Raw genomic sequence first — 14,140 nt, forward strand, 5'->3', positions numbered from 1 at the left:
ACAGCTGAAATCCACAGTCACAGCCACTGGTACTTCAGTAAGCAACATTGTTTTAAGACATTTTTAGGAATCTATCAATACTCAAAATTGACGGACCCCAAATTGCAGACTGAGGTTGCATGTGCAGTTTCTCTTTAAGATAAAGGAAGCAAGGAAAGCGTGCTGGGCTGCAAGTAAAATTAATATGCAGAGGTTTTAGACTCCAACTCCTGACTATCCTTCTGGTGAATGTACAGTGTTTGGAAAATAAAACTGAAGACCTCAGAACAAGATTGATGTACCATAGAGACATCAGGGACTGCCAGGTACTTTGCTTCATGGAAACAGGGCTAACACCCACCATTTCGGACGCAGTGCTGGAAATCAATGGCTTCACCATTCACCATAAAGACAGGACTGTGTTTAAAGGCAAAGGTGGTGGAGAATGCTTTTTATCTCATTATTAACTCACCATGGTGCATAGACGTGGCAGTTCTGTCTTAGTTCTGCTCACCTGACCTGTAACATCTATGGTCAAATGTCATCCTTTTATCTGCCAAAGGAGTTTTCTGCCATCATCCTGGTAGCGGTGTATATTTCACCTCAGAATAACATCAGACAGGCACTGGAGGAGCTAGGCTCCATAATCAATAGGCAAGAGACAGAACACCCTGGTGCCTTTCCTCTGATTAAGAGGGATTACAACCAGGTCAGTATGAAGAACTGTCTGAACAACTACCACCAATATATCACCTGTGAAGTCAGAGGACCCAATGCACTTGACCACTGTTATACCACCGTCAAGAATGCTTACCATGCCATCCCACAGCCACACTTTGAAAAGTCCGATTGCCTGGCTGTACTAATACTCCCACCATATAGACCAAGACTAAAATCCACAGCACCAGTGCTGACGACAAAGAAGGTATGGTCAAGGGAGGCAGAGGAGCATTTACAGGGCTGCTTTGAGTCAATGGACTGAATAATATTCAGGGATTCATCTTTAAGCGAGAATAAATATGCCACAGTTGACACTGACTTCATCAAAACCTGTGTGGATGAGTGTGTGCCTTCAAGAACGTACCAGACATACCCAAATGAAAAGCCGTGGATGAACCCAGAGATTCATAGTCTGCTGAGGGTTAGATCTGTGGCATTCAAGATCAGTGATTCAGAACTATACAAGAAGTCCATGTATAATCTATAGAAGGCTATCTTAAGTGAGAAAACAATTCCAAATGAGCAGCATCAGATGCATGTCAGCTCTGGCAGGGTTTGCAGACCATTACTTCATACAAAGTGAAACCTAACATTAGGAATGACAGTGATGCTTCACTCTCAGATGAGCTCAATTCCTTTTATGCACACTTTGAAAGGGAGAATAAAACTACATCTATGCAAATACCAGCAGCAACCAGTGACCTTGTGATCTCTGTCTCAGAGGCTGACATCAGAACATCTTTCAAGAGAGTGAACTCTTGCAAGGCATCAGGCATAAGGTACCTGGTAGAGCTCTCAAAACCTGTGCCAATCAACTAGCGGGACTGTTCAAGGACATATTCAATCTCTCACTGAAATTTCCAACTGCTTCAAAATGGCAACAATCACACCAGTGCCCAAGAAGAGCAGAGTGAGCTGCCTCAATGACTGTCGCCCAGTGACACTCACATCTACTGTGATGAAGTACTTTTACAGATTGGTCACGGCTAGAATCAACTTCTGCCAAAGCAAGAATCTGGACCTGCTCCAATTTCTCTATTGCCACAATAGGTCTACAGCGGATGCAATCTTATTGGCTCTCCACTTGACTTTAGATCAGCTGGACAGTAGTAATGCTTACATCAGGCTGCTGTTAATTGACTACAGTTTATATTCAATATAATCATACCTTCAATTTTAATCAAAAAGCTCCAAAACCTGGGCCTCTGTACCATCCTCGGCAACTGGATCCTTGACTTCCTCATTGGGAGACCACAGTCTGTGCGGATTGGAAATAACCTCTCCTCCTCGCTGACAATTAACACTGGTGTACTTCAAGGATGCGTGCTTAGCCCACTGCTCTGCTTTACTCTACACCCACAACTGTGTGGCTAGGCATAGCTCAAACATCATCTCCAAATGTGCCAACAACACAACTATTGTTGGCAGAATTTTAGAGTGTGATGAGGAGGCTTACTGGGGTGAGATAGATTAGCTGGTTCAGTGGTGTCGCAGTAAAGATCTTGAACTCAGCATCAGTAAGACCAAAGAATTAATTGTGGAATTCAGGAAGGGAAAGTTTTGGAAACACACACCAGTCCTCAGCAAGAGTCAGAACTGGAAAGGGTGAATAATTTCAAGTTCCTGGTTGTCAACATTTCTGAGGATCTATCCTGGGCCGAATGTACTGATGCACTTACCAAGAGGACACAACATTAGGAATTTGAGGAAAATCGGTATGTCACCAAAGTCACTTGCAAATTTCTACAGGTGTACTGTGGAGAGCATTCTAACTGCATCACCATCTGGTATGGAGGAGCCACTGCACAATTGGAAAAAGCTGCAGAAAATTGTAAACTCAGCCAGCTTCATCATGGGCACTAGCCTTCCCAGAATTCAGGAAACCTTCAAAAGGTGATGCCTCAAGAAAGGAGGCATCCATCATTAGGGACCACCATCACCCAGGACATGTACTGCTGCTGTAAATCAGCAAATTTCATGACATATGCTGGTGATATTAAATCTGATTTCTGATTCTGATTCATATTGCAATTGTAACCCAACACTACTCTTTGAATGCAAAACCTTTGTGACCTACTGACAATACTGCAAGAGTCAGGAGAGGCATGGTTAGCAATACTTCCAGAGGGTCCTATGTACCTAGTGGGAGGCTTTCCACACCAATGCCAATAGCCTTGCTGAAGCTAATGTCAGTAATATCAGAATGATTCTTCAGCAGAATTCCACTGGACTGGACATTATGTGTGGATGCTAGATTCTCATCTTCCCAAAGAAACCCTCAATTCACAAACAAGCTTTCAGCTCACTGATAATCAGGGATCCTGTGGTGGCTCTCTTTGTTGGGTGCCAGTGATAATATTTAGCCATTTTTAATAAATAGTGGGCACTGAATTAATTGTTTTGATTAAGGAGCATCGAAATGGCCCAGAAGAATACAGTGCATGAACTATTTTTTGAGCTCTACGTATCGTATATACATATGAAGAATTTTAAGAAGTTAATAGTAGCTGATGTTGGGGGGGGAAGGTGTGTGGTTTTGGGGGAACTTTGTACGGATGATACCGTGGACTGCTTACCTTGTAGTGTACAGAAACAGGCCCTTTGGTCCATTATATCTATTCCAACCGTCAAGTACCTATTTATGCAGGTCTTGTTTACCAGTATTATATCTGTAGATTACTATGACTCAATGATTCAAGTGCTCATTCAAACGCTTCTTAGATGCTGTGAGAAAACCAGACCCCAGTGTTTTCTTAGGCAATGTATTCCAGGCTTCAACCACCTTCTGGGTTTAAAAATGTTTTTCCCTCTTCTCCCCTCTGAACCTCTTGTTTGTCACCTTAAACCAATGTCCTCTGTTTTTAGATTTTTCCAAGATGGGAAAAAGCTTCTCACTATCTACCAAATCTGTGTAGCTCATAATTTTGTGCACTTTTGCCAGGTCCTCCCTCAGCCTCCTCTGCTCCAAAGAAAACCTGGCCTCATTTCCTTGGTAGGCTTTCCTCATAACTTAAAAAAAAATCATCCAGGCAACTCCTGGTAAATCTTTTCTGCATCGTCTTCAGTACACCTAGCATGTCCTTACTATAGTGGAACATCCAGAACTGCACACACTATTCCACTTTTGGTCTAACCAATGTTTTTAAAGTTATTCCAAGGATCGCTGGATATGTATTTTATGTCCCAGTTAATGAAGACAAACATCCTATGTGCCATCACCACCTCACCTACCTGTGCTGCCATCTTCAAGAATCTTTGGAGTTGTACATCAAGATCCTTCTGTTCCTTGTACTCAATACTCATTTATTCTATATGTCTTAAACTGAATAAGTCCCCTCCACCAGAATGCATCTGAAACACTCTGGTTTCCTTGTCTGTACAAGTCTAGGGAAGTCCACCTCCGGCCCTGCCAAACTCGTGAGACTGAGGCATGCTCGATCTCACCCAAACCCCAGTTTGTGTGGATGCTGTGTAATTCGCTACACTGTTACAAATTAACGCCACAAAATGACAGACAGCACACTGCATATGATTAAAGGAATTATATTTATGGATCTTAATTCAAGGGATAATAAAGAATAACAAAAAGAAAAGTGCTGATCTAATTAAACAGTCCAATGTGCACAAGTTGGAGCTCATCTTGAACTTCTCTGTCACTCATGCACTGGGCCCTCGGGCAATGTGAAAGCACACACCACCTTCCAAATGTCGCTTGTAACCCATCTCAAACCAATGGGTCTCTCACCAGATTGTATGGGTTCTCCCCAGCGTCTTCCCTCTCATCTCCTCTCGCAGAAGCTCCAAGCCCAACCTTAGTGTCCCTCACCAAAGAAACCTCCCTTTGATCCTACCATCCTAATCAGATGGCACACATTTCTCCTTTCTCTTATCTCAAACAGTAATGCAAACAAGCTTGAAAAGAGAACAGACTGCTCTTACAGAGCTACCAAAATGAAATACATACAGCATAACAGTAAAAATATGAAGCAGGGAATTACACTTCCCCCCACCAAAATAGTCATGTCCTCATGATTTTGAAATAATTTAGTCATCCTATCATTAAAAACACCATTTTCAAAGGAATTCTGTGATGTTGGAACCTCCAACCCATTTGTAAATGGTAGTGACATATCTCACCAGGGGGATACTTGCAAACCTCTGTTACCTTGGTGCTACATAGGCCAGCCTATCTGGGGGTCTCCTGACTCTTTGAGACCTCTGTATCCCATCACCTACGTACTCAGTTTCATACATTCCTTGGGATACTTCTGGTCTACATGGCGAAGCCTCCCCCTGTCTATCACTCGTGCCTTCCAGAAACTCAGGTCCCTCTGCCACTTGGCTGAGCTCAGCTTCATTCCCAGTTACCTTAGAGCCCAGCCCCACTTCGTGTTCCAGCTACAAGCCTGCCTGTTCACAGATAGTCCCCCGATTTCATCTGCCTTAGCGTGAGAAGGGTTGGGAATCTCTTCCTCAATTAATGGTGAGTTAGCAAAAGGCAGCATATACCACACCCCCATTTCCTCATCCTCTGAATCCATATCCCACTCAGGGGTGGGGCCGGTCTAATCTTTCCTGCTGCTGGTCCTTCAGTCTCTCCACGTCACCGCAGAGTCCTCTGACTAGGTGTAGGGTCCAGAACAAGCTCTGGGTCAACACGTACCTCTTGTCCCAGAGGCAGAAGGTGATTCTGATAGAGAACTTGACAGGCTCATTCCCATCCTTTGGTTTCACCCAGAAAACTGGTACGTTTGGCATCTGACTCTCCACTACATAGGGCATAGCTGCCCAGCCGTCAGCCAACTTATGCTTCCCAGGTAGCCCCAAATTCTTTATGAGGACTCGGTCTCCAGGCATGAGTTGGGAGAACCTCACCTTTTGGTCATACCTCCTCTCATTTCCTTGATTATGTTTGGCAGCCAAGACCTCAGTTAATTCATAAGCCATTTTCAGCTCCCTTCTCAAATTAGACACATACTTAACATTTAAGTCAGCTTCACTCATGGGTATCTGGTAATAGCCACTTCTCAAGTCCAGCACACTGAACCACGTTGCAACATTCAGGCAGGCTAGCGCATCCTCGATTCTCGGGATTGTATGTCTGTTCAGCACACACATCCATACCTTCCCATTCTTCTTCCTGGCCACTACTATTGGAGACGTACAAGGGCTTCTGGACTCAGTGATGATCCCAGCTTCCTTCAACTTCCGCAGATGCTGCTGAATGTCCTCCACCTCTGCAGGTGCCAGTCGCCACAACCTTTCTCAGAACAGGGTGCCCTCTGTCACCTGGATGGTGTGGCGAGTGCTCTTGGAACAACCCATATCAAACTCGTCAGCAGAAAGGACATCTTCCAGCTTCAACATTTTCTCTATCAACCTCTTCTTCCAACGTCCAGGTACCAGGGAGTCCCCGAAGGTGAATGATTCAGCAGTCACCTTTCATCTTTTTGGAGAGAGTTTCTCCCTGGCTTGTCTCATAGGGACTCTAGACATTACCGTCACCGGGAAGAGGTGCACCATTGGCATCCCCCACTTGAGGGTGACCTCCCACTCCGAAGTGTTCCTGACATTCACTGTCATCCTGTTCACCTGTACAACCAAGGGCTTGAGCAGTTCAGGCCCCTGCAGGTAAACATGACTCCTCTTCGGGGTCTTCTGGAGCATCCACCAAGAGGCCTCGGCCTCAAGCACTCCTGGAAATTTGGGGTTTCCCATCACTCTCGCTACTTCCCCAGGCCATAACATGATTGGCTTTGACTGGGTGAACCACACAGGCCCTTGTTTATACTCACCATCCAGCCCAGTGCGGCTATGCATTTCCTCAAGAGCAGCTGGGAACACAGGGTGAATGGACAATATTTTCAGAGAGCTCTCTCCAACTTTCTCCTTGTAGGGTCCCACTAGCCCGCTTACAATAGGAGTATTCATCCCCACGAAAATTGAAGCTTTGTTCCTCTCGACGGGGTCCGGACAAAAGAGTATTAATGGAACAAGGACCTCAGCTACTCCCACCTCCGCCTCCAAAAGCTCCAGCTTCAATGACAAGTAACCATCATACGGATAATCATCCGTACTAAGACCTCAGATCTCTAGCGCAATGATAAATGCGTTAAATACCGGTTGTAAAATGAACGGTACAGCAGAGTAACCTGAGAGCTGGTGGCAAGTATGGCTGTAGCATAAATACCCTCAATCCATAGCGATACACTGGATCTTGGCCCTTGGACTGTATTCCTTGGAGTTTAGAAGAATGAGGGGAGATCTCATAGAAACATTTCGAATGTTAAAAGGCATGGACAGAGTGGATGTGGCAAAGTTGTTTCCCATGATGGGGGAGTCTAGTATGAGAGGGCATGACTTAAGGATTGAAAGGCGCCCATTCAGAACAGAAATGCGAAGCAATTTTTTTAGTCAGAGGGCGGTGAATCTATGGAATTTGTTGCCACGGGCAGCAGTGGAGGCCAAGTCATTGGGTGTATTTAAGGCAGAGATTGATAGGTATCTGAGTAGCCAAGGCATCAAAGGTTATGGTGAGAAGGCAGGGGAGTGGGACTAAATAGGAGAAAATGGATCAGCTCATGATAAAATGGTGGAGCAGACTCGATGGGCCAAATGGCCTACTTCTGCTCCTTTGCCTTATGGTCTTATGGTCTTACTAAGCCTTCAGGAACAGGGTTTCTTCCTATAGGGTGTTCCTGAATATATTGCTGGGAATATGTTCCCCCCGAGATGCCAGGCTGTTCCCTCACTGGGTCTCTCTGCTTAGGTACCAGGGGTCTCACCCTCTGAGGGGCTTCCCATCAATCACACTCCTGCCTGGACTGTCCCTCTTTACCATAGTTATAACAGACAATACTGGCCACTCCCTTTCTTGCGGGACCCCGGCCACTAGCAGCCGTCTGCATAGTTCATCCCCTTAGGGGTCCACTTCCCTATCAGCTCTATCGTACTGGGGGGCCACACCTGCTGATAACAACTGGGACATCTCAGTCCTAAACTCTGCCACAAGCTCCTTCACCACTCCCTGGGTGGGCTGTCAGCCATGCGGACTACTACCAAGGAATGTACCCTGCGGACAGAGGCTTCCCATGCCTCTATCACAGTCTCCTCCTCGCTTACTTCTTTGATCAGCTCAACAAATGGGGGGGGGGGCGCATCTTATGAGATATTCAGAGACCCCAAGCAATCAGGTCCAGCGAATGGGCACCTTTCGCCACTTGGTCCATTCTTACGTATTCGCCTCAGCTGTTTGAATGGCCTGTCTATGCCACAAGCAACTTAGCTGCCTCTCTAGCCAAAAAATGTAGGCAGAAAACTTCTCCCCCTTCTCCTGAAACATGTTCTGGAACCCCGTCATAAGCTCCAATGGGCTTCCCGTCGCGCCAAACACCGTTTCTAGCGTTTGCATGTAGGCCACAGAGATAGCAAAAGGGTTCTCTGTCTTTACGGATCTTTACAGATCTCACTACGTCAGCAGCCAGCCCCTTCAAACTTTTGACCAATCGCTGTCTTTTTTCATCATCAGAGCACTGCCACTCATCCAGCAGCTGAGAGGTCTGCTCTGCCCAAGTCTCTCACACATCATTCACACTTACCAGGATTAAATTAAATTTTCATTGCTGTGCCCAACTTTCCGGTTGATCAATATCATTTTCATAACAAAGACGATCTTCCTCATCATCAATCACACACCAGTTTTCATGTCATTTGCAAACTTTCCATTTGTACCTCCTTCATTTTTATCGAAGTCGTATATAAAACAAACAGCAAGGCTCCCTACACCAATCCCTGTGGTACACCATTGACTGCAGTCTTCCAATCACTGAAGTAACCCTCCAGCTCATGTTACATGTCACTTTTGGATCCAATTTGCCATGGGCTCTAACTTTGTGGATCATCTTCCATTTGGGTGCTTGTCAAAAGGGTGATCATGTTGGATGTGTACACAATGGAGTTTAGAAAACTGAAAGGTATTTATATTGAAAGGTTTAAGATTTGTAGGCTGGACAGGATAACTTCTGGGAGAATGTTTCCCCACATGAGAGATTCTAGGATCAAAGAGAATAGTCTCAAAAACAAGGGTCATCCTTTTTAAGACTGAGTTGAGGAAGAAATGCTTCTTTTCATAAGGCCATCTTTGGAATTCCTTTCTCCAGAAAACTGTGGAGTCTGAATTATTTTTGAAGCTGAAATAGATTTTTAATCAACAAGAGAATCAAGTGTTGCACGAATGGGAAATGAATATAAGAACATAAGAAATAGGAGCAGGAGTCGGCCATCCGGCCCATTGAGCCTGCTCCGCCATTGAATAAGATCATGGCTAATTTGGCCATTGTCTCATCTTTTAGTTTTAGTTTTAAGGAAGGTCAGCCCAGTGATGATCATCTGAAGTCGTGGAGGAAGGCTTAAGGAACAGAATAGCTTATGCTTGTTTCTTTTTTATGGCCTTGTTCTAGGAGTGCAGTGATATCTCACCTGATACTTAATGGTGAGATGTCACAAAGAACTGAAAGCCTTTGTTCTAGTATGCTGTTAATTATTTCCATTTCAATTAGACACTTTCCTTTTCCTCCCCATATTTCCCCTATTTTTAATTCTGTGATGTAGGAACATTGTTTGGAAAACAGACATGATAAAGAGGGGAATTCATCAGTTAGATCAAGCTATAAATCTACCTAGAACTAGCTGTGTGGCAGGGATTAAGTTACAAAACTTAAGCTGGATGCCATTTCAACTCCTCTTCCCATTCTCACACCAACCCGTCCTTCCTCAGCTTTCTCCACTGCTAGCGTAACACCATGGAGAAACTAGAATAACAACACTTCATATTCTACCTGAGTAGTCTATAACCCAATTATCCGGACGTTGTATTTTCCAATTTCTAGTAACCCTTACCTTCTGTGCTTATTTTTCCCTCACCCTTTTCAGTCCACCTATGTCCCACCCATTTTAGAACTCTTTCCCATACTCCCCTCCAGCCCCAGTCATACATTTTCATTGCTCCCTTCTCCATCTTTCCCCTAATGGTTTCCATTGTCATATTTCTTGCTCATCAGTTTACAGATCTGACAGCCTTTGCGTCTCCACCTTCACCCTTCCCTCCTCCACCTGGCTCCATATGCCTTTTTTCCCCTTATCTGCATCCACCCATCAACGATCTGCGTCAGTGTCTCACCTGGCTCCATTTGCTTTTTGTACTTCGTTTCCCCTCTGCCTACCTATCACCTAATGCACCCTGTCTTGTCTCATCCCATCCCCTCTCATCTTCATACAGGCTGTTTTCCATCTCCACTGCCAAGTCTCAATGTGGCCCCTCAACCAAAAACATTCACAGTTCCTTTCCCCCACAGATGCTGCTCATCCTGCTGAGGTCCTCCCAGCAATTAGTTTTATGCTCAGTTCCACTTTGTTCCTAAACGGTAAGTACAGTTTTTAGCTACAAGGCTTATAGAAATCAATATTTTTTGCATATTTGTTTTGTGCAAGAGCACAAAAAAGTTTGGTTGATTCCCAGCATAAGCAGCAGTAGCTTTTTTCTTCTCTGTATTACAGGCATTAGTTTTAGATTTTTCTGCATTTAGAAAAGTCATAAAAATGTTTAGATTTATCTTTCTAGGTTTTCCAAGGAAGTAATATCTATGAAGGCTATTATAGTAGTTTAATTTTCAAGGTTTAAATTATAAGGCAAAGTTTTTGCATTGAAGAATGGGAACCTTAACAAAGATACTGAAGAGCAACTTTTATTTCAGATTAATGCTTCACAGAAGATTCCACCAACCTGTTATTGAAGGATACAACCCAGGCACTTGCTTTTCACTTGAATGCTTATTTTTTAATGACTTTACTGGAGCTACATTTCAAATCTGGCACCATGGTAGCAATGGATGTGGACCCTGGACCTGCAGAACAACAACCTCTTCAGCAAAGTGGTTCTTGAAGCTCTCTGGAGAAATGATTAACTATTACCTTAAATGTGTTTATCAGCAACATTGTTCCAAAGCTTTAACTATCCAAACATAGATACTGAAAATGCTTAGGGGCTTTGTGTTCCTGTTTCATAATCTGCTGTTTACATTTCTACTACATACTCAAGCCTGTTATACACTGGATTGTACACCAAGAAAAACTGTGAATTATGAAGGTAAGAACAGTTTATTGTCTAAGAAATTATAATTAATTCTTCCAAATCCTCTTCACCCAAACACTAATGGTACTTTGTAGTTATGTGAATTGATCTGTTTTTCATTTCCTGTGATCTGGATGAGAATTCAAGACAACAAACACATGTCAATGTGGGAGTGGGATGGAGAATTAAAATGTCAGGCAACCAGAAGCTCAGGGTCACTTCTGTGGGCTGAACTCAAGTTTGCAAAGCATTCATCCTCCTGTTATGTTGAGGCCCAAAGCAAGCATGGGAGACAATACTTTATCTGGTCACATTGCAGCCTTTGGACTCAATGTTAAATTTTTAGGTAAATTCACTCTTTCTTTCAGTCTGTATCAAAATTAGCCATTGCTGTAAGTTATGCATTTTGATTTTCAGATGAGCTTCTCTTTCTCTTCATGAGTACATCCTGGCCTACTAGGGATGTCCTGTAGCTCTTCTCTTAACAATACGTAGCACAGACTGCTGCAATAACCTGTTTTGTTCTCATCCCTTCCTCATTTCTCTGAAATGAAAACTAACTTGTTTTCACTCTTTCTCAGTTCCGACAAAGACCCTTAGACTGGAAACATTAATGCTTTCCCCTTTCCATAGATGTTGGCTGATCTGCTGATAGCTTCCAGTATTTTCTGTTTTTGTCTCAAATATCAAATATCTGTGATTTTTAAAAATCATAAACTTCAATATCTGCTTTAATTCCCTCAATATGTGTATATATCTCCCATATTGGACATACTTTGGTTTTGTCATCCACTGTCAAACAAGTTCACACACTGCTAGTTCATGAAATTATAGACAGTTCATGCAATACTTATGTACTTCTAATTGTACTTTGCTGAAATCTAACAAAATATCTGGGTACAGAATAACAGAGAAGCAAATACATTTCATATACACAGAAATGTTCTAGAAGAATAATTTTGTAGACAGCAGAAACTAGTAGTTAATCAAACACTCAGTAGATCATTTATGAGAAGCATAATTATTTTAGAAAATGCCCACAGTTCTGATACTTGAAAAGTAGAAAACAAATAATGTGCAGATAATGACAGCATGATAGTGTATCTTTATTATCCTTCAAGCAATCTTAATTATGAACATAATCACTTTAGATTGCACATAATCTGTATATTGACAAACATCTAATGTACAACATATCTGATTTAAGAATGTCCTCAATATTATCATTTAATACTTTTGGCAAAGATATATGTTTTTACCTTTTGTAGATGCAAACTTGAAAACATTTGCTGAACAAGGAATCTCCAATTATTCAGCACTGCTGTTGAGTGAAGAACATGGCCTCTTGTTGGTAGGAGCTAGAGATGCCATTTTTGCCCTCAACATTGAAAATGTTTCAGACTGTATTTCACAAGTAAGGATATCAAGAAAAATCTTTTGTGGTTCACACCTGTTAGTTTGAGTACCAAATTGGTAAAACTACAGAATCAGTGCTTATAGAACTGGGTATGATGCAAAGTTAATTATTTCTGGTGATTCTTATAATTATTCCCATTTATCACTGTTTACATCTTAAATATGTCTGTGCTTCTTGCGCATAAAGATAAGTGGAATTCCTGCTTGTAAGAAGTTTGAGGGCATCACCTTGTTTGCCTGTAAAATTATTGTGCAACTGAGCCATATGGTCCTTTAGTTCCTTGTGTTCAGTCATTTTAACTAGGAATATGGATGTATTGGAGAGGAAAATAACCTAGTACCCATTGACCCTGAAAGTCAATGCTTAAGTGCCAGTGAGGGACAAGCTATGTTCGAGTATGAGAATACACATGGTTGAAAAGTTTATTGATGAACTTCAAATTAATAAAAAGGGAGTTGAGTGTGAGACTGAAGGATATTTGAGGCCCATAGAATTAATGTGAACTTCCAAGGTTTTGTGAAGACTCTCTTTTTCTGAGTACCATGGATGGCTAGTTTTTATAAGTCCATTTGAAAGCATAGTTGCTAATTTTGGGATGGCATTTGCGGAATTATTGCTCTTTTTCACTTTAGGATATCATGGTAAACATGACAGTACTCTACAGAATTGTTGTACCAGAAAGGCCTATTCCATGCAATAAAATAAAATTTTTCAAATGTGCTGAAATATCTGAAGGACTAAGAATGATTAATGTTTCAGAGATGACCTAATTCAAACATACTAACACCATATTTTTAGTCTTCAGTTTTATACTTTGAGATAGTATAAAGATTATTACTTCTTCATGTTGTGAAATGGATGTAAGAAATAAAATTCTATTTTTAATTTTAGTTCTGCTCTATACCAAAATAAAATTTGCTCCATCTTATATTCTTTGGTTATGCAATGACTCTTTAGCCCAAATAAGTCTTTTCTCAGTCCCATAAAAATGGCTTATATTGAAACTCGCTGCTTGTTTATCGTATCTTTTATTATAAAAGTATTCTCTAGTGTTATTTAAATGACAGGAAAAAGGCGAATTTCAAAGAATTTAACTTTTTTAATAATTTGATTTAAGAGTAGTGCACATTTTCTAATGAACTCAGGTATAGTGTTTACCAAAAATGTTATTGATGTTCACTAAATGTAGCTGTGATGTGAATAGGAGGTGTAATGAAAGAAAGTTCCTTAGTATTATAAGACATGGCAACAATATATTTGGGTAGGAGAGACATCTGTTTACAACCCTGCTCAGATGAAGTGCCCTGCTGCTAACAGGATAATTGACCTTGGACACTGACTCTTTAAAATAGTTTTGCTTATGATTTGTGCAGTGGTAAAAAGTGTAGGAACAGGGATGTAGTGGAAGAATTTAAACCTGTGTGTTGTGAAGTGTAACCATTGTGGAAGAATAAATACACCCATTGACTGTTCTAATTTATAATAAATAATTAAATTGAATAACAATATAATTTTCAAAATTTTACTGCACGATTATATTCCAGGCATCATGTACCATGGGATTAGCACGCGTTTGTACAGCTGGCTAGGACGAGTATTTCCAACAGAGGGCAGGAAGTTGCTGTTCTGTTATGTCTTTGTTTTGGAAACTCTTTTTTGACTTTGGCAGAGTTTCTTTACCCAAGGTCAAGGAGTTACTTTTAATGTAATTTCATGTTGGGAACTGAGATTTAACTAATGGGGACCAAGTCATTTCTTTCAGATTTAATTTAGTAAAAGGAACCTTACTTTTATGGAAGTGTTTCATCATGTTTTGTGTGTGTGTGTGTGTGTGTGTGTGTGTGTGTGTGTGTGTGTGTGTGTGTGTGTGAGAGAGAGAGAGAGAGAGAGAGAGA

At 41.8% G+C, this 14,140-nt stretch overlaps 1 protein-coding gene across 10 annotated transcripts in view; it reads left to right on the forward strand.

Moving 5' to 3' along the window:
- The window catches only part of LOC140188409 (semaphorin-4E-like), a 177,177-nt gene that overhangs the window by 112,835 nt on the left and 50,202 nt on the right, over nucleotides 1–14,140 (forward strand). For 6 of the 10 annotated variants that reach the window (XM_072244649.1, XM_072244647.1, XM_072244655.1 and 3 more), the window contains 2 exons: nucleotides 10,452–10,843; nucleotides 12,097–12,242. In XM_072244649.1, coding sequence (XP_072100750.1) covers nucleotides 10,732–10,843; nucleotides 12,097–12,242 — 258 coding nt within the window. In that variant the 5' untranslated portion in view covers nucleotides 10,452–10,731. Of the gene's footprint in view, nucleotides 1–10,052; nucleotides 10,122–10,451; nucleotides 10,844–12,096; nucleotides 12,243–13,867; nucleotides 13,931–14,140 lie in introns of those variants that run through there. The other 4 variants (XM_072244651.1, XM_072244654.1, XM_072244657.1 and 1 more) reach the window with 3 other exon arrangements.

Source organism: Mobula birostris, chromosome 26 (assembly GCF_030028105.1).
Source record: "Mobula birostris isolate sMobBir1 chromosome 26, sMobBir1.hap1, whole genome shotgun sequence".
NCBI classification, from domain to species: Eukaryota; Metazoa; Chordata; class Chondrichthyes; order Myliobatiformes; family Myliobatidae; genus Mobula; species Mobula birostris.